The 20,851-nt window shown below is 51.4% G+C and overlaps 1 protein-coding gene across 2 annotated transcripts in view; it reads right to left on the minus strand.

The window, feature by feature from the left end:
• The window catches only part of PRKCZ (protein kinase C zeta), a 100,338-nt gene that overhangs the window by 26,701 nt on the left and 52,786 nt on the right, over positions 1 to 20,851 (minus strand). For both annotated transcript variants that reach the window (XM_015099272.3, XM_027975749.2), the window contains one exon: positions 1,403 to 1,488. In XM_015099272.3, coding sequence (XP_014954758.2) covers positions 1,403 to 1,488 — 86 coding nt within the window. The remainder of the gene's footprint in view (positions 1 to 1,402; positions 1,489 to 20,851) is intronic.

Below are 20,851 nucleotides of genomic sequence, written 5' to 3' on the forward strand. Positions count from 1 at the left end.
CTGAGGTCCTTCAGGGTGGCCTGGCCCATCTGCCTGAGGCCATCTCTGGCCAGAACCGAGCTGGTGCCCAAAGGCACAGGAGAGAAGCTGCCTGACCACAGGCTGATTGGTCATCTGTTTCTTAAATAAACATGGGGAGGGCAGGCAGTGGTACCTCGTGTCGTCGGGGCTGGAAGTTTCAATTTCTCCAGGTTTTATCTTGTCTGTCTGGGTGGTTCACCGCAGTCTCACGTCCACACCCATCAGGTGGCCCGTCATCCCTGCAGCCCCCGCCCTCTGTCCACTCTTGGTGATCCCCAGCCTCCCCACGTTATCTGATGCCCCAAGGACCTCGTGTCCTCTTGTCATTGTCGGAGGTCCCAGGGCCCCCTCCTCCCCGACACACATGCTTCATTCCTCACTCACTCCTGACACAGCCCCCGGGGCCCCCTTGGCTGACTTTCCTCCAATCATTCATTACAGTGAACAACAAACCACCATGCTGTGTGTGTGCCTACTGAGTGCCAGGTGCAGGGACCAGCCTTCAGGGTAGGGTGCTCGGCATGCATGGGGCCCCAGGTCAGCAGGTGCTCGGCTGCTCTATGGGACTCAGTGGTGTCCCCCAAACTCATGTCCACCCAGAAATGAGGTCAGATTGGGTCCTTGTCATGATGGGCATCCCGGGGGTGAGGAATTAGGGGTGGGGTGGGGTGCAGAGACAGGAGGTGGCAGAGGCTGGAGGGCTGCACTCCCGCCCAGGGCCTCTGAGGATGCCAGTGACCCTAGAAGCTACACAGAGGCAGGAAGGACTCTCCCTGAGAGCAGCTTGGCCCTGAGAACAGTCCTTGTTTTGGACTTCAGACACCAGACCATCCTTCTAAGCACCTAGCCTGTGGCGCTCTGTGTGGGCAGCCCTGGAGCAGATGGTCTTCAGCCATGGGGCCTCTGCAGGCACCTCCCTTTCCACGTGGCAAAAGGACAATGACAAAGCCACGCGAGCCTCGCGGTCTCTACAGGACCCAGGGCAGCATGAGGAGAAACACCATACGTGTAGCTATAAAGTCTTCGGAGTGTGCTGGGCAGTAGAGGCTGGCCAGGGGCTGGAGGGCCGTTATCGGGCCCTGGGCTTCACAGGAGACCCTTGCGACCAGCAGGGGACACGTGCAGTAACCCATGCGTCCTGGTTTCGGGGCAGCTCCAGGGTCCCTTCTGAATGCCCACGGAGTCCCAGTGCCAGGACTGGGGTCACGTGACGGGACACGGTACCTGGAAGGGGGTCATGTGACAGGGACACACAGGTCACGTTTTGTCAGAAAAGACCTGAGCTGGTACCTTGCTGGCTCAGGGAGCTCATGAAGGGCTTGTGGTCATCCACGGCTGAGTGCGGAGCAGAGCCCGGCATCTCCCCCTCAGGGGGACTCACCCTGTTAAAGCGCTTGGCCTGGAAGAGGTGGCCGTTGGCGCGGTACAGCTTCCGCCATCTTCTGGCTCCACGGCGGTAGATGGATTCTGGAAAGAACAGGAGAAGAGTGTAAAGAAATAGCCCTGGGGCTGCGAGCCTAGCTCTACTACATGGGGGGCGGTGGGGACAGGCCGCCAGTCCAGGCGGCCCAGGGCAGTGGCCGCGGAGCTGAGACGCCAGCACCCTCGCAGCTGTTCCACACCGGCGGGTGGGGAGATGGTGCCCCAGACAACCCACAAGGACAGCCATCTGCAGGGGCTCAGGCTGTGAGGCCACTGGGGCCTGTGTGCCCCCCATGGGCTTCCTGTCCACTCCCTTCCCTCCGGGAGTGAAAACCAGGGCCCGTTCCACATAAGGACGGGCTCCATGGGAGCTAAGGGCTCTCCGGACCTTTACGCCCAACTGTCCGGGGAGGGACCCTGGCAGCCGGGAAGTCCATGGTCAGCCCGAGGCAGGCGTCCAGCCAGCAACGCCCCCCTCCCCCGGCTCCCCTTCAAGAACAAACCTAGGGGCAGAAACAAAGCAAAACCAACTGCACACTTATGCTGAGTTGAAAGTCACCAAAAACATCACGCTCCCAACCTGCAGCAGACTTGTGTGCAAGCAGCGGCTCATGAAACACGCCGAGCTACACGTATGACCAGGATGGGAGGCTTCATTCCTCCTCAAAAACATTTCCAACTTTGCTCCTTCCCAACGCGTTGAAAGTATGTGAAAACAAAATACTTGGGCTACAACGGGAAGCTTTGTGCTTTTACAGAGCTCCGTAGTGAAGGCGACTTTCATGAGAGTCAGGGAGCTGCCAGGAACATACAGAAGTGGAAACTGTAACGGAGTGTTTTTAAAACAAGCAAATGACCAGCTCTGGCTGGAACCTGTGAAACCTGGTCACAGTGACTGCAAAACCGGCTCCCTTCCCACTAAATGAGAGGTGAAGGGGGAAGCTGAGACGCCAACATGCAAACAGAACAGGGCTCCCCCGCCTATCTTGCCCTGGGCTCCAAGGGGTTCCTGCTGACGCCCCAGGGCCCCTGCCTGATCACAGGGCATAGCCCTCCCAGCCAGATCTGGGGGAAGTCTGGCCCCCAGCAGGTCCCTGCTGACGTCCACAGGGCTGACTGCCCTGCGTGTGGCGTTCACAACCCCCAGCCGTCCCTGCACATGGTGGGGTGAGGCACCGAGTGACAGACCCTAAGACACAAAGGGAGCCAGGCTGTCAGGCTGGGACGCGGTGGCACAAGGCTCTGGCTCCTTCCAGTGTTCAATACACGCACAGCACGAAAGCCTGAAAATGCATCCACAGGACGCCCTTCACATTTCAGTAAAGCCACCAGAAATAAGGAACTCAAACATGTCCAGCAGCCCCCAGCAGACAGGAAAGCTAGGCTAGGGGACAGAACAGAGCCCTTCGGGACTCCTATGTGTTGAGCAGGGCCAAGGGAACACAGGTGATGTCTTGTCCACAGTGAACGAGGCCAGGACCCCCACTGTTGTGCCTTTCCTGATTACACGTGGAAGCCCTGACTGGCCCCCTCAGCCCCTCTCCAAAGCCCCATGCATGGCTGTATTTGGAGGCGGGGCCCCCTGAGAAGGTCACTGAGTTCAGCAGTCATGCGTGGGGCCCCCTGATGGGATCAGTACCCTCATAAGAGGAGGATGAGACACCCAACCTCTGTCTCCACTGCCTGGGGACCCAGCTGGGGCAGTGTTTGTAAGCCACGAAGAGGGTGCTCACCAGACCCCACGCCTGCCAGCACCTGGAGCTCAGCCGTCCGCCCCCAGACCCTGAGAAGTGAGGTCCTCTGGTCTCTGCTGCATACAGTGTACTGTGACAGTGACTCGAGCAGACCAGACGCCTGTCTCGCTCCACACACAAACACTCCCCTCAGTACATAAGGGCTGAGGGACTTCCCTGGTGGTCCAGTGGCTAAGATTCTGTGCTCCCAGCGCAGGGGCTCAAGTTCGACTCCTGGTCAGGGGACTGGATCCCACATGCCACAACCAAGACCTGGTGCCACCACACAAATACACTCATCTAAAAAAGACAAGGACTGAAACTAAGGGGCAAAATGGCAAGTCCTAGAAGGACACCTGGATGATCTTAATCGAAAGTGGAGGAAACCCCTGAAAACAGAAGGAGGAGAGGACGCATGTTCACCCTAAGGCCACGCGAGGCCAGACAAACCCCCGTCTCATTATCAGCCGTGCCACATGGGCTAATGATTCAGGATACGGGAGGCATGCCCACAAGTCAATGAGGGAAAGCACAAACGGCAACGGAAGACGAGTCTCCCGCGACGTCAAATACTGTCAGGGATCAGAGTAACCTGAAGTCGCCTGTCCTGCTGGGGGAGCTTAACCATGGCCAGAATCAATGGTCAAGGGCATGTGTGCTTCCCCGGGACACAGCAGTAACACTGCTCCTAGACCAGGGCCTGACAGGCCTCACATGTGGGCTCACGGCCACCGGAGGATGTCTGCAGCCACCCAGGTCCGAGAGGACAGGTGACACGGGGCATGGCTATCTGGGAGGACCCTCAGTCATAACCCAGCGTGAGCCACCCTTGGCCACACAAACGCATCTTCCAAAATCAAATCAAATAAAAAAATCAGTATAAAATCACAGGGGCTTCCCTAGCGGCTCAATGGTAAAGAATCTGCCTGCCAACACAGGAGACACAGGTTTGATAACTGATCCAGGAAGATCCCACGTGCTGTGGAGCAGCTAAGCCTGTACGCTACAACTATTGAGCCTTGCTCTAGAGCCCAGGAGCCACAAGTGAAGCCCGAGTGTCCCAGAGCCTGTGCTCCGCAACAAGAGAAGCCACTGCAATGAGAAGCCTGTGCACCACAACCAGAGAGTAGACCCTGCTCACCACAATCAGAGAAAAGCCTGTGCAGCAACAAAGACCAGCACAGCCAGAGATAAACAAATACATTTAAAACCTTAAATTATAAGATGACAGACTGACCTATATGAAATGGGCTCTGTAAAATGATGCCTGTTATCAAACTAAAGTGGCTTGCCCGGTGGTTCAGACAGTAAAGAATCTGCACACAATGCAAGAGACCTGGGTTCAACCCTTGGATTGGGAAGATCTATGGAGAAGGGAATGGCAACCCACTCCAGTATTCTTGCCTGGAGAATTCCATGGACAGAGGAGCCTGGAGGTCTACAGTCCACAGGGTCAAACTAAAAACCAAGAAAATGGACAGTGTGATGTTTCAGGATGCATGCTCATAAAGGGAAATCATCCTAGTAAGTAGAAGACTGGGACAGTGCGTCAGTGCTGGGCAGGGTGGCTGCTAGGGGCGTGCAGGTCCACTCCACCGTATGTTTCATAACACGTGTGATTCCCATGTTCCTGGGGTGCCTCAAAGGCTGCAGTAAACAATATACAACAGGAACTGTAAAAACACAGGGAGGGGCCAGAGGTGGCAACAACGACACGGTTATAAACGAACCTCAGATCTTAGTAGAAACACTGAGCTCTGTCTCTGCACACAGGCTCCAGCTGCTGCTGTGAGCCCACTGCAGGAACCATGTCCATGCCGCTGCAGCTTGTGCCCTGACCAGTGGGGAGCAGTGCCTGCAGACACACACTCCACACCGCAGGAGGACACTGGCCAGAGGGGTGGGCTCGGGGAGCCACAGGACAGATGCAACACGGCTCCCAGGTGGCAGAGGTTGCAGGTGTGTAAGTTCAGGGAGAAGCAGGGAGGAAGTGCTGAGCAGACGGGAGGGAAGTGGCGTCCTCCAAGCCCCAGAAGACAACCAGCCCTCCTGGGGGAGGGGTCAGTGTATGTCCAGCACATGCAGGATAGACACGTGTCAGAGGTGTGACCATGCTGTTGTCTTTAGCGGGAGACTGAGTGTGGATTCAGGAGGCACCTCTTGGCAGTGGGGGGTGGGGATGCGGTGGTTCATTTCATGTGTCAGCTGGGTGGACCACAGTGCCCAGATTCGTGGTCAAAATATCTTGGATGTTTCTATGAGGGTGCTTCCAGATGAGATGAACATTTAAGTCAATGGCCTCAGAGTGGAGCAGATTGCCCCCCACGGGTGGGCTTATCTGATCAGGTGATGGCTTTGTTCAGTCTCTCAGCCATGTCTGACTCTTTGTGATCCCATGAACTGCAGCATGCCAGGCTTTCCTGTCCCTCACTATCTCTTGGTGTTTGCTCGGATTCATGTCTATTGAGTTTGTGATGCCATCGAACCATCTCATCTGCCATGGTGACAGCCTGAACAGACCTGAAGGCCGCCTTCCCCCAGCGAGAGCGATACTGCGGCAGACAGTTTTGGACCTGGACCATGGCAGCAGCTCCTCCCACATCTCCAGCCTGCAGGCCTGACTTGCAGCCGCCATGACCCTGTGAGCAGGCTCCTTACAATAACGACTCTCCACATGTTCTGTCGGTTCTGCTTCTCTGGAAAACCTGACTCACATGGGCTCTCAGGTGTACTGTCCACCACCCCCATCCCTGCCAGGGATGTCAGAGCCCCAGCAGTGCAGACCCCGGCCCCAATCCCAGCAGAGGCATAGGAGTCCCTGGGTGTCCAACCCACACCCACGCTGCCACCTGGAAAGCAGTGCCCCGTGGACTTGTAAGGAACCATGAGCGACCGCAGGGAATCCCATACCTTTTTTTTGAGCGGGGGTGGGGGGGAGACACTGCATGGCATGTGGGATCAAACCTGTACCCCCTGCACTGGAAGGCAGTCTTAACCAATGGACTGCTAGGAAAGTCTCCATTTCACACTTAACATTCCGGACTGTGAAGTCAAGTGGGCCTTAAGAAGCACTGCTGCTAATAAAGCTAGTGGATGCGATGAAATTCCAGCAGAACTATTCAAATCCCTAAAGGATGATGCCATCAAGGTTTTGCATTCATTATGTCAGCAAATCTGGAAGAGCCAGCAGTGGCCACAGGACTGGAAAAGGTCAATCCTCATCCCAATTCCCAAGAAGGGTAGTTCTAAAGAATGTGTTAATCATCAGACAACTGCACTCATCTCCTGTGCTAGTAAAAGTGAAGTCGCTCAGTCGTGTCCGACTCTTTGAAACCCAGTGGACTGTATAGCCTACCAGGCTCCTCCGTCCATGGGATTCTCCAGGCAAGAATACTGGAATGGGTTGCATTTTGTTCTCCAGGGGATCTTCCCAACCCAGGGATCGAACCCAGGTCTCCCACACTGCAGGCAGATGCTTTACCCTCTGAGCCACCAGGGAAGTCCTGTTCTAGTAAGGTCATGCTTAAAATCTTGCATGCTAGGCTTCAGCATCATTCGAACCAAGAACTTCTAGATGTCCAGGCAGGGTTTCAAAAAGGAAGAGGACACAGAGATCAAATTGCCAACATCTGCTGGATTATGGAGAAAGCTAGGGAATTTGAGAAAAACATCTATCTCTGTTTCATCAACTATGCTAAAGCCTTTGACTGTGTGGATCATGACAAACTGTGGAAAGCTCTTAGAGAGATGGGAATACCAGACCATCTTACCTGTCCTCTGAGAAACCTGGATGTGGGTCAAGAAGCAACAGTTAGAACCCTGTATGGTATAACTGATTGGTTCAAGGTCGAGAAAGGAGTATGACAGGGCTGTTTGCTGTCACCCTGTTTGTTTAACCTATACGCTGACCACATGTGGGAAATGCCAGGCTGGATGAATTACAAGCTGAATCAAGATAGGAGGGAGAAACATCAACAACCTCAACAACATCTGCATATCAACAACCTCAGATATGCAGATGATACCACGCTAAGCTGAAGCTCCAATACTTTGGCCACTTGATGCAAAGAACTGACTCATCTGAAAAGGCCCTGATGCTGGGAAAGACTGAAGCAAGGAGAAGGGGACAACAGAGGATGAGATGGTTGGATGGCATTACTGACTCGATGGACATGAGTTTGAGCAGGCTCCAGGAGTTGGTGATGGACAGGGAAGCCTAGCGTGCTGCAGTCCATGGGGTCACAAAGAGTCAGACATGACTGAGTGATTGAACTGAATCACTCTAATGGCAGAAAGCAAAGAACGGAAGCACATTCGGATCCCAACTCACTTCACACAACAGGAAAGGGAGGAGGGCACACGCATGTGCAGAACACGTGTCTATGCAGATCCTGACTCACCCCACACAACAGGAAACGGAGAAGGGCACGAGTGCGGAGCGTTTCAAAGGGCCGGGCACACTGAGGATGACCTGCCCCTTCCCACCGCTCTGGCCGTGGGCCCTGCCTGTCCATCTTCCTGTGCAGCTGGTCTCAGTGGTAAACAGTCCTGAAAACCAGCCAGGGGTGGGTGGGGGTAGCTGGCAAGACCTCCACAAGAAGCAGCCCTGGTGGGTGACCCCAGCTGACCCTGCGGCTGCTCCACCCAGAGTCCTTGGGGATCAGGAGGCTCCACCTTAGTCATTGTGTCACGGCTGAGTTCAGAGTTGGAGCTGTTCAAAGCCACAGTCCAACTTGGGAACATCTAGTGGTCTCCAGGGTGCCTGCAACCTGCGTGCAGAGTGGCAACAACTGCAGTCCTCATGGCCCCTGGGCTCAGCCACTCTGGTATCTTCGCTCAGCCTCAGAGACAGCCCCAGAGAAGCTCGCTGCTTGTCTTTGGAATTCTATAATTAGGGTGGCTGCAGGGAACTTTAATGAGTTCTGTTTCTATGGCAATCTAGCATCATGAGGGCTCTGACAAGGTGAAGAAAATACACTTTAAAAAGGGAGCTTAGAGCAACAGACCTCGAAACAAACCAGGCAGCCCCCAGATTGGCGGGGCGGGCGGGGGAGGGGGTGCGGGGAGCGGTGCGTGAGGAGTGCTGAATTTGCAGGGCAAGTCATGATGCTCTCAGAGGCTTTTCTGGCTTTCTGCTAGACATGGACCCACCGCCCAGGTGACTGGCCCAGCCAGCACAGCCCCCAGACAGTCCCGTAGCCTCAGAACTACAGCAGGAATGCATGTGCAGCAGGGCACCTGGGTCACCTGAATGCATCCCTGGCAGTTCTAGGTCGGTGACCAGCCCAAGGCTAGGCCGGGGAGCTAGGAGGCACCCGCAGCCCTGGGGCTGGGCTGGGGGTGGGGTCCTTGGCAGAGCAATGCTGCTTCCTCCAGGCCTGGCTTCCTGCGGGGGAGTCATGTCCCCGGGGATCCAGGCCCCAGGAGGCAGGGCATTCACTCAGGTTGCCCTGTCCTCACCAACCACACGTTCCACAAAACCCTCCTACTGCAGGCTGCACGTGACCGTCTGAAAAAAAGAAGTCTGGGATTTAGGTGGGATGCTGGCCTGAACTGGGGGACATGTCTGGAGCTGCTGTGGAACCTGGTGGCCGCATAGGCTGGGCATCCCTGAGGGACACGGTGAGAGTGGACACAAGCCCCAGGAAGCCCATGGAGCCATACAGCTTGTGGGCCTTTCCCCAAGGGCTGGTGTCACCTGACCGTGGATCCGGCCGCCCACTGCTAGGCACACCAGGTGACCTGTCTCAAGAGGGACCTGGCACTGTCCCTAGAGCCATATGACCCAGACCCATGTCCATCTGCAGCACTGAAGGTCATGATGGGGGTAGGGCAGCAGTGAGCAGGATATGGCTGGGCTGATGGGGGGGGCACCCCTCCAGGGTCCTCTCTCACATGGCTTCCTGCTTATTACTCTGAATTGTGTCCCGCTGCCCTGAGAGGTGAGTGAAGGGGCCCAAGGCCAAAAATGTAGACTGGGAAGGGTTTTGGAGCTGCTATGGCAGGAAGCCAGCCACATGGGGATGGTGGCAGTTTGGTCCCCTCTGCAGGCTGGCTCCCACGAAGCCTGGGCCCCCTCACAGGGTCCTGACATGGTTCCTAAGCCTTGACATTGCTGGCGGGGAGCTGATCTCACCTGGGTCTACCACAACCCAAGAAGGACAACCCTGGGATGTGACTGGCCCAGGGCCATCACATGACCAAAACCACCCAATCAGGCTGTAGGCTCCGCACCTCCCCCCCCCTCCCCGAGCCTGGCCACCCGGGCTGGCCAGCGGAGCAAGGACACGGGGCCTGGCATGGCTGGCTACATGGACAAGGCGAGTCAGTCCCGCAACAGCCATGGGAGGATGGAGTGACTGGGGCTGGGCTTGGCTGGAACCACCTCATGCCCCCACCTCTGGACACAGGCTGTGGGGACAAGCTCCATTAGCTGTGGGCCCAGAGGTCTGCTGAGCACCAGCCAGCAGTGGGGCCAGCAGCACTGGGGAGGGTGCACGACGGAGCCTCCCTGGGGAGCCTGGGACCAGACCATGTCCTGTCTCCTGGGGCCTCACATGCAGCAGAGAGAAGAGGTGCGGGGGCCCCACCCAATGCCACACCCTGTGTGCAGAGCAGTGGGGCAGAGACACGTCCCCAGAGTTCACCTGCCTGACATTTCCCCCACCCGGTGGCCAAGACGGACATCTGAGTCATGCCTGTGAGAACACAACAGCTGAAGGTCTGGACTCTGGCTCTGTGGACAGGAGAGTGGCTGCAGGAGCCACGGAGCAGCCGAGTGCAGGGAGGGGAGGGGGGCAAGGTGGCCTTCAAGGCAGGACGCCTTCACGTCTCCCTCGAGGGAAGACAACGGCAGAGGACCTGAGAGTGGGTTCGCTCTCGCAAAGGTGTTGAGGGACCAGCACAGGACAAGCGTTCTGATGTTTGTAGAGAGAAATGCTTCAATGAAACAAAGCCTTCTGCTTCCCAAGGCCAGGACAGAAACCTCTGTGTGGAGCCAGGGCCCGGCCAGCACCGTGCACCAGGGTTCAGGGCAGCACAACTGCCAAGACCCCAAGGCCCGTCCCCATCGGCTCAGTTGCTGTCACAGGACCAGATGCTCCATCAAAGAACAAGACCTTGATGAGGCTCAGGCGGTGGAGACCAGGGTCACAGCCTCAGGGTCCCAGAAGGTGCAGGACACCTACCTGGGCTCCTCAATCTGTCCCTCTGCCCCCAGACACCATTAGTGACCGTTATGAAGCCCAACCCTGGACTTGCCTGGTGGCTCAGTGGTAAAGAATCTGTCTGCCAGTGCAGGGGACAGGGGTTTGAGCCCTGGTCCCGGAAGATTCCACATGCTGTGGAGCAACTGAGCCCATGCTCCACAACGAGAGAAGCCACTGCAATGAGAAGCCTGTGCATCACAACTAGAGAGTAGCTCCTGCTCATCGCAACTAGAGACAAGCCCACATAGCAGTGAAGGCCCAGCACAAGCGAAAGCAAGGAAACCCAGCCTAAAAGGCATTCTGGGGGGTGGGGTACTGCAACAGTTCCACCTTCTAACAAGTTTCATCACAAAGAGACAAACTGTCGCGAAGTGAGTTTAGTTTTGATGAACTAGCGGACCAAGACCAGTGTTTTCTCAAAGAGTTTCTGGAAAAACTCAGAGACTTGCAAGTCATCTACCGCCAGTGAGCGCACACTGAAGCAGCCTCTCTCTATTTGGAGGCTTTCCTTTATGGATTCACCTTTAAAAACAGCACAAGGCCTGGAGCTGCTCGTGGCCCACCTGCGCTGTCAGGGCCGGCGTCACCTGCTGCGGCCACGGCTGGAGCACAGGGCCAGGCCAACTGAGACACAGCTCTGGGCGGAGAACATGAGCCCCGCGTGTCCCCGGGGAAATCATGGGCAGAGACTGGGGATGCAGCCCTCCAAAGGTCAGCCAGCAATGGCTGGGCCACAGTGAAAACGGCGCCTGCATCACAGCCGGATGTGCGGGTCAGAGCAGGAGACAAGGCTGGTTCCTGGGAGGCCAAGCGGAGAGGGAGGCCCGGAGCTCGTGGGAACCAACTGTAGATAAAAGCTGGGGTTTATGGGGAACTACATTCAATATACTATAATAAACCAAGTAGAAAAAGGAAAAAATATATATGCGTATAACCAAATCACTTTGCTGTACATGTGAAACTAACATAACACTGGGAATCGACTATAGTAAAAATTAAAAAAAAAAAACAAAACACCTGGGGTTCAGAGCAGCAGAGACAAGCCTCCTGAAGGGTCACCTCAGTCCTCCTAGACATGTGACAGACCCACAGGCTGCCTCCAGCAGGGTCTGGGAACTGGAGGTCTGGGTTCTGACAATGGCCTCTCCCCACGGTCTCCTCTCACGGGGTATAAGCCCCCCAACCCCAACTATTACCTCCCAAAGTCCTCATGGCCTCACACACATTTAGGGACGGGGCTTCTGCACAGTACTTTGGGGGTCACATTTGGTCCCAAACAATCTGCTCCTGGTCCCCCCAGATTCATGCTTCTCTTGCACACAAAACACTCCATCCAACAGCTCCAAGGCTCCTCTCCAGCAGCAACTCTGACATCCACAGTCTTATCAAAAATCATCTAAACTGCAGGAGTGACACTCAGCTGTAATTTGTCCTGAGGAAATCTACCCCACCCCCACCCCTCACCCAGCCCCAGCTCAGACCTGTTAGACCAGACAAGCTGCGTTTCCAAAATGCAAGGCTGGGGGAACTTCCTGGTGGTCCAGTGGGTAGGACTCAGTGCTCTTCCTGCTGGAGCCCAGGTTCAATCCCTGGTCGGGAAACTAGGATCCCACAAGCCATGCAGCATGGCAAGAAAAAAAAAAAGCAACATTGGACAGGAAGAGGATAGCCAGTCCCGCTCCAAATGGAGGAACGGAAAAGCAGGGAAAGCGACAGGTCCCCAGGGAGCCCACACTTGCCAAGGCGAGTCCACTGGCTCTGTGAGGCTCAAGAATGACCCACCTGGTTTGATGCTGCCCCCTAGCCTCACTGGAGGATCAGGGTGACCCCCACTATGGGGCTCTGTCAAGGTCCCTGAGGAAACGGGAATGTGAAGAAATGAACCTAAAATCCAATCTTCCCTTCGAGGCATCTGTCAAGTCCTACACTGTGGAGTTCAGGGCAGAAGGCCAAGAAACGAAGCTACACAGCTGTTAAATGGAAAACAAAAAAGCCTAATATGAGATTTTTGGCTGACTCATGGTGTTGGGGAGACAAAAGATGGAGACTGGGGTCCTAGTCACCCCCCAGACTTTTCCAGCTGCAATTACTGCAAGACATTAAAGGAAAATGAGGAACAGACCAGCATCACCAGGTGACCCATCCACAGTCCATCTGCCAGGATGAGATCAAGTCCCTTCATGAGGAAGTAACATCACTCAGAGCTCCTGCTGCTTTGCAAACACAGGATCTGATATTCAGAAATCACCAGGCCGGCCAAAAACCAGGAGCATTTGGCCCAACAGTTAATAGAAATGGACTCACAGGAGATCCAGATATTCAACGTACATTGAAAAAGATGGTAAAAGGACAGAACTTTACCCAAGAACTGGATCTATTGAAAAAGGAGTCAAATTCTAAAGACCCTAGGATTTTAGAAATTCTCAAAGTGAAAATACAGTGTCTGAAATTAATAATTCAGGAGCCAGATTTAAGAATAGGCTAGGGCTTCCCTGGTGGCTCAGTGGTAAAGAATCTGCCTGACACTGCACGAGACACGGGTTCGATCCTTAGTCCAGGAAGATCCCACATGCTTTAGAGCAACTAAGCCTGGGAGCCAAATCTACTTGAGTCCACGTGCCACAACTACGGAAGCCTGCTCACCCTTAAGCCTGTGCTCCGCAACGAGAAGCCATCGCAGTGAGGAACTGGGACACTGCAACTAGACAGCAGCCCCTGCCCACCGCAACTGGAGAAAAGCCCACGAGGCAAGGAAGACCAAGCACGGAAAAATAAAAAATGTAAAAAGAACAGGTTAGATAAAATAAGAGGCAGTAGAAGATCCAAAGCTTCCCTGGTAGCTCAGCTGGTAAAGAATCCGCCTGCAGTGCAGGAGACTCCAGTTCGATTCCTGGTTTGGGAAGATCCCCTGGGGAAGGGAAAGGCTACCCACTCCAGTATTCTGGCCTGGAGAATTCCATGGACTATACAGTCCATGGGGTCGCAAAGAGTTGGACGCGAATGAGCGACTTTCACTTTCAGATGAGAAGATTCAGACTGCAGCACACAGAGAGGGGAAAGCAGGATGGAAGGAAGTGCAGAAGAGAGCAAAAGGGCCCGTGGGACCCGGTAAGAAGATAGGGATGCGGATGTGGAGTCTGAGGGGGTAGCGGCAAGCGGGGAGGGGCCGGGCAGCACCTGGAAGGACTGGGCTGACACCTTACAGCGGAGATAAGAGACTCTGAGCCCAAGATGAGACACTTACAATCTCAAGGTAAAGTCAATATTCCCCTCTTTCTCAAGTCTGTTGAAACAGAAGAATGAAGGCTGTTCTTTTCATTGAGATCATTGATAGTATTTATTAAGCATTTATATAAAAGTATCCATCTAAGCCTTTTACTAGACTTCCCTGATGATTCAGTCAGTCAAGAATCTGCCTGCAGTATAGGAAAGCCAAAGATCCAGTTTCCCTGGTAGCTTAGCTGGTAAAGAATCTGCCTGCAATGCAGGAGACTCCAGTTCAATCCCTAGGTTGGGAAGATCCCCTGGAGAAGGGGATGGCTACCCACTCCAATATTCTTGCCTGGAGAATTCCATGGACAGAAGAGCCTGGTGGGCTACAGTCCATGGGATCATAGAGAGTCAGACAAGACTGAGTGATGTTCACTTTCAAGCTTTTTACAGAAATATAACATTAAACATAACCCACACTTACAATGAAATTTCAAATACCCTATAATTTTTTCTAAAACGCACAGAAACTAAGGGATAAAGAGACTAAGTTGCTTGGCCAAGGCATTCAACCTATAAAAATACAGTCTGGCTTCCAAGATTTTGAAGCTCATGTGTGTAAGAAGGACAATTATGTAAAACAAATATCATGTCTGACAGATGAAACGAGTTCACATACTCTGAACACTAAGTTAAGAATAGGTCATGGGATATGATTTTCTCGCATTTATAAATACAAGAAATTTAAATGCAATTTAGTAATTTTAATATAATTTGACAAATTTGGCCAAAGACCATTTTTCAGGCAGCCAGAGAAGAAAGAGAAGCACCCCCTCCTAGGGTGTAACAGGGTGGTCAGGCGAGTCTCCAAGAGACACAGCAACACAGCCGCAGCCAAGAGACGAAGCCCCAGGCATGCAGAGAGCATCACTGCCCCCTGGGCAACACACCCAGAGAAAACAGCCTCAGAAATGAAGGCAGGCGAAAGACGTCTGCACAGAACCAAAACCCAGCAAACTTCTGTTAGGAGAAATACTAAAAGGAGTACTTCAGGAAGGAAAATGGTTTTGGAAGTAAGCACAGCCCTTCAGGAGGAAATGGGTGCATGAGAAGGGGAATCTGAATGAACACTATTTAAAACAACATTAATAGTTGTTGTGGGGCTTAAAATATAAGTAGCGTTTATACATAAGATGACAACAGCATAGAAATTGATACGAGCATAACTAAGACTAAAGCATTGTAAGGTTCTTGCATTACCTGGAAACAGTAAAAGGAATAACTTAAGGTACATTTCAAGAATGTTTTGTATAATTCCTAAGGTACCTGGAATATTTTTTTTAAAGTATTACTTAGCAAATATAATAAAAGGTGGGGGTGGGGGTGGAAAAATAACACTTGATTAAACCAAAAGGAGGCAAGAAAGGAAGGCCAAAAGAAAGAACATATAGGTCAACTACGAAATAAACAGTAAGATGATAGATTTAAATTGTAATTTACCAGAATAACATTAATTGTAAATAATGCTTCAGTTAAAAGATACGGATTTCACGCTAGGTCAAAAACAACAATTAACTTCTGTTTATAAGAGCCATTTCCAAAACATGATACAGAGAAGTTGAGCGTACAGGATGGAAAAAATATACCACATGAACACTATGTCTCCCTCGCCCTGCCACACATACACACACAGAGGCACAGTTGTACTGATGCCAGACAAAGGAGACTCAAATGCCAATAACATTTTTTCATCTAAAAGAGCAAAATTTCATGATGATAAAAGTGTCACTTTTAAAGGAAGATATAATGATCCTAGATTTGTATGCACCTACTAAAGCACAAAACACATGAAGGAAAACAAAAGGAAAAAAGACACAGCTCCAAATGGGTAAAGGGGATCAACTGTATGATAACAAATGAAAACTAAATTTTTGGTGGTGATCACGCTGTTGTAGAAATATAACAAAGTAGGAACATAGTGTTATATACATGAAACTTGTAATAATGTTATAAACCAAAGTTACCTCAGTAAGAAGTACAGTAGTAGACCAAAAAATAAGTGAAACACAATTAAATTTAAAATGCTACCACAGAAAAGTAGAACACCGATGGCTTGAACACGGTGGGAGTGGGAAAAATAAAAAGGAGTTGCACCTTAAAAAAAAAAGAGAAGACAAATCTGTAATAATTTAATGTCTATGGATATTAAAGATATTCTAAAGGGTAATAAAGATACACACTATGTCAATAAGTACGGTTTAGACTTGCAAATCTATAGGGGTTGGAAAGAGCTGGACATGACTGAGTGACTTTCACTTTTTCTTTTCACTTTTGGACTTGAAAATATCCTTAAAAACACAACTTACTAAAGGTGACAAAAGAAGAAATATAAAATCTGAATAATTTGTATTTTAAAAATTAAACCTAGAATTTAAAACATTCCCACAAAGGAAACTCCCATAGGCTCACAGACCTTTGCTGTGAATTCAAGTAATTAATTTAGAAATAATATTAATCTTAACATAAATCTTCCCAAGAATTAAATTTTAAAACTCAATTAATTTTTTAAGGCCAATATACCTCAACATTAAAAAAAAATTAAGACCATGGCATCTAGTCTTACCACTTCATGGCAAAAAGAAAGGGAAAAAGTGAAAGCAATGACATATTTTCTTGAGCTGCAAAATAACTGCAGACAGTAACTGCAGCCATGAAATTAAAATGCTTGCTCCTTGGAAGGGAAACCATGACAAATTTAGACAGTGTATTAAAAAGCAGAGACAGCACTTTTGCTGACCAAGGTCCAAGCTATAGTTTTTCCAGCAGTGATGTATGCATGTGAGAACTGGACCATAAAGAGGCCGAGCACTGAAGAATTGATGCTTTCTAATTGTGATGCTGGAGATGACTCTTGAGAATCCCTTGGGCAGCAAGGAGATCAAAGCAGTCAATCCTAAAGGAAATCAGTCCTGAATATTCACTGGAAGGAATGATGCTGAGGCTGAAACTCCAATACTTCGGCTACCTGACGTAAAAAGCTGACTCATTGGAAAAGACCCTGATGCTGCGAAAGACTGAAGGCAGGAGGAGAAGGGGATGACAGAGGATGAGATGGTTGGATGGCATCACCAACTTGATGGACATGAGTTTGAGCAGGCTCCGGGAGATGGTGAAGGAGAGGGAAGCCTGGAGTGCCGTAGTCCAAGGGGTTGCAAAGAATAACAAAAATAACCTGCATGTTTAACTGTGAAAACAAAGTTACCAAAAAGAAAGAAAGAAAGTGGCAGGTCAACTTCTCTCATAAACAGTTGCAAAAATACCAAATGTTCACAAACTGAATCCAGCAAAATATAGAAAAAACAACACATAGCCAAACAGGATGAATTAAGGGAATGCAAGTTTGGCTTAACAAAGTCAAATAGTATAATTCACCTTATTAATAGAATAAAAGAGAAAAGCATGTCAACAGATGAAGGGGAAAAAATGCTTTGATAAAATTCTGTGTCATTCAGGATAAAAATCCTCAATAAGGAACAGAAGAGTCATTCAGCAAACAACATCCTTAATGGCAAAATTCTGAAAATCTTCCACTGAAATCTAGAACAAGAGGATGCCTGTGGTCAGCACTTCTGTTCCACAGTGTTTTGGAAAGAAACAGTGCCAGTGATGCAAGGTAACAGATGAAGGTTTGGAAAGAGAAATAAAACGCACTGGTGAACTGGGAGTGTACACAGGAAACCCAAAAGAACCCACAGATAGAGTCCTAGGATGAATACATGAATTTAACATGGTTGCTGGACAAGGGTTCAATATCAACAGTCAACGGTATTTCTCCATATATTTCTATAAGCAAATAGGAAACAAAATTATAAAAGGAACACCATTTAAAGCAGCGTAAAAGGCCAAATGGCAGTGGAGTGCTCTAGCAAAAAATGTGCAGGACTGCTCCACAGAAGACACAGATGTCACTGAAAAAATCTGAAGAAGAGCTGAGTGTATGTTCAAGGTTCAGAAACCTCAAGGCTGCAAAGATGTCAATTCTCCCATGCTGATCTATGAACTCAAATGTAATCCAAATAAAAAATCTCATTGGGTTTTGGAAAACTTAAAACCAATTGTAAAATTTGTACAGAAATGGAAAAAGCGAAAAACAACGAAGATGGACTTCCCTGGTGGTCCAGGGGTTAAGACTTTGCCATCCAATGCAGATGGTGTGGGTTTGATCCCTGGATTCCACATGCCAAAAAAAAAAAAAAAAGCCACAAAAAAACCCAGAAGCAGTGTTGTCACAAATCCAATAAAGACTTTAAAAATGGTCCTCATCAAAAACTGTGGTGTTGGAAAAGCCTCTGAGAGTTCCTTGGACTGCAAGGAGATCCAACCAGTCCATCCTAAAGGAAATCGGTCCTGAATATTCATTGGAAGGACTGATGCTGAAGCTGAAACTCCAATACTCTGGCCACCTGATGCGAAGAACTGACTCATTGGAAAAGACCCTGATGCTGGGAAAGACTGAAGGCAGGAGGAGAAGGGGATGACAGAGGACGAGATGGTTGGATGGCATCACCGACTCAATGGACATGCTGCTGCTGCTAAGTCTCTTCAGTCGTGTCCAACTCTGTGCGACCCCATAGACGGTAGCCCACCAGGCTCCCCCGTCCCTGGGCTTCTCCAGGCAAGAACACTCAATGGACATAAGTTTGAGTAAACTCTGGGAGTTGGCAATGGACAGGGATGCCTGGTGTGCTGCAGTCCATGGGGTCAAAAAGAGTCGGACACAACTGAGCAACTGAACATCCCCCCAAAAAATCTTAACCACCATCACCAAGAAAGATATCCTTGAAGAAAAACAAAAAATACATGATATTGAGTTATTATAAAGCCAAGTTAAAACCATGTGATATTGTGTAAAAGGCCAAAGGGACAGAAGTCCAGAAACGGCCCCCTCCCCACAACAGTCGATGATAAAGACATCACTGAATCGTGGTGAGAGGAGGATGCTTTTCCTATAAGTGGTCCTGGCTCAACTGGCTATCACCACAGGGAGCAGGGGTGGGAAACCTCACCCCATACACAGCTTACTCCCAGGTGTGTGTGGTAGGACTAATGAGGGTTATGATTCTGTCAGGAGGGAAACACTCAGGACCTGGGGTTCAGGGGCAGCTTCTCTAACAAAAGACACACACTGTAAAGGCAGTGTCCATTTTTGTTCAAGTGGAAAGGCAAGCCGCTGAGTGAGATGCTAGCAGTGTCACAAACACACACAACACACAGAGTTCCTACAAATCAGTAAAGCAGACACATGGCCCATTAAGTTGTTTGTCAACAACCTGAATCTGAAACTGAGGAAAAGAGTTGGAGGAGCAGCTGACAGCAGTGGGTCCTAAACAGCCTATAAGCGAGAAGACGCTCAGCTTTGGGGGCAAAGAGGAAACGCAGACCATGACCACGATGTGACACCACTCACGGGTCTACCCTGATGGCAGAGAGCTCTGATGACCCCAGGGCTGGGGAGGACAGGGAGCGGGACCCCAGAGCCCGGGGATGAGGGTGGATGGTCATCACAGCTGGGCTCCTGACACATGCCTCCTGAGACCCCAGGAGTCTCTGACCATCCTTTGTAAGTTGATGAGACTGGCTTCAGGGTGGGGGCTGGTCATCAAAATCCAAGGCATGATTAGAGGGTCAGAATTTCCAGCCCCACACCTGACCTCTGGGGAGACGAGAGGGACAGAAGGTCACGCCTGACTCGGTCACAGATGGTCAGTGGGCTGCCCATACAGCCACGTCCCTCCCCTCTCTCCACACACTTTGAACACTGTCTATCCTGACCTCAAAGATTTGGGCACAGGTCCCCATCTCTCTGTCAACATCGATGGCCCAGACCTTCTCTGTCTTTGTCTACACCTCAGACCCACATCCCTCAGAGCCACCCACTTTCCAGGCCTGCATCTGTGCTGCGCCCAACCTTCCCTCTGCCCGGATGCCAGCCCTCATCCAACCTCAGAGACCATGACTCTCCAAAACACCATGATCTTATGGACCAGAAAAACAGAAAATGACACTGCCAACTAAACGGGAACCCCAGGCTGCAGGAGGCACTCAGTTTCAGCCACATTAGACCTGATGGAATGAACCGGGTGTGGGGGTACTCCCGGCCCCCCTGAAAGGAAGCCAGCCTGCCCTTCACCCTGTGCTGATCTCTTCCACTTGGGTGGACATTTAGGAACCTCGATGGACAGATGGCTGGGCAGCAGGTTGGACACAGACACATGCCAAGTTCTGTAAATCCTGAGTTTGAGGATGAATCATAAGGAATGAGGTCTGGGGAGAGGATCTGCACCTCATGACGCAAGAGCTCAGAAAGGGTCTGGCAAGGGTGGGCTTCATCCCAGGCAGGGCTGCGGTCCAAGCTGGGTCCAAGCTGAGCCTGGGGTGGGGAGGTGGGGGGTGGGGAAGCAGTGCTCAAGAGCGAGTGTCCCTAGAATGCGGGCTGGGGCCACCCACAGGGGCAGCAGTGAGCAAGCAGCTAGGAGGATGGTTCTGCTGCATGAACCAGCCTGTAGGAGGAGATCCAAAACCAGATGAAGGGGCAGGGGTGTGGTTGTGGGTGAGGCTCCTAACTGGAACTGACCCAGCGGGCTGGGCTGCCTCCCCCGACCCAAGTCCTTGGCCATCACTCCTTCCCGCCCTGGACTCCTCACTGGTCACATCTCATCTTCTCTAAACCTTCACCCCTCTGCATCGCTCCCAGGCCCCCAGACTCTAGCGTATCCACAGACCCCTAGTGCACCTGCAGCCTCCAGGGTGCATCCCCCTGCTCCCCCTTCCCTTCCCCAAGACCCTCACATCAGCTCCCATCTCCCCTGTCTGGCTCCCTGGCTCTCCTCTCCACTGCCACTCTTTGGCTGATGTATGGTCCTCTCTTGACCCTCTAGGTGGTCCCAAAATACCTTCCTAATCTTTTTCCACCCTACCCGCTGTTATGGATTGAATCTCTGTGTCCCCCTAAATTCCTGTGTTGAAGCCCCACCCCCACTCCAGTGATAATATTAGGAGGTGACTGGATTTAGATGAGGTCAGGCGAGTGGGGCTCTCACAAAGGGATTAGTGTCCCTCCTGGAAGAGAAAAAGGCCAGAGCAGAGGATGCAGAAGGAGTCCCTCTCCTGACACCCTGGCCCTGCAGGCTTCACTCCCACCAGCTCAGTCCAGGCCACCTGTGGGGTTTTCCACCAGTGGTTTGAGGGTGGACAAGT

Source organism: Ovis aries, chromosome 12 (assembly GCF_016772045.2).
Source record: "Ovis aries strain OAR_USU_Benz2616 breed Rambouillet chromosome 12, ARS-UI_Ramb_v3.0, whole genome shotgun sequence".
Taxonomy (NCBI): Eukaryota; Metazoa; Chordata; class Mammalia; order Artiodactyla; family Bovidae; genus Ovis; species Ovis aries.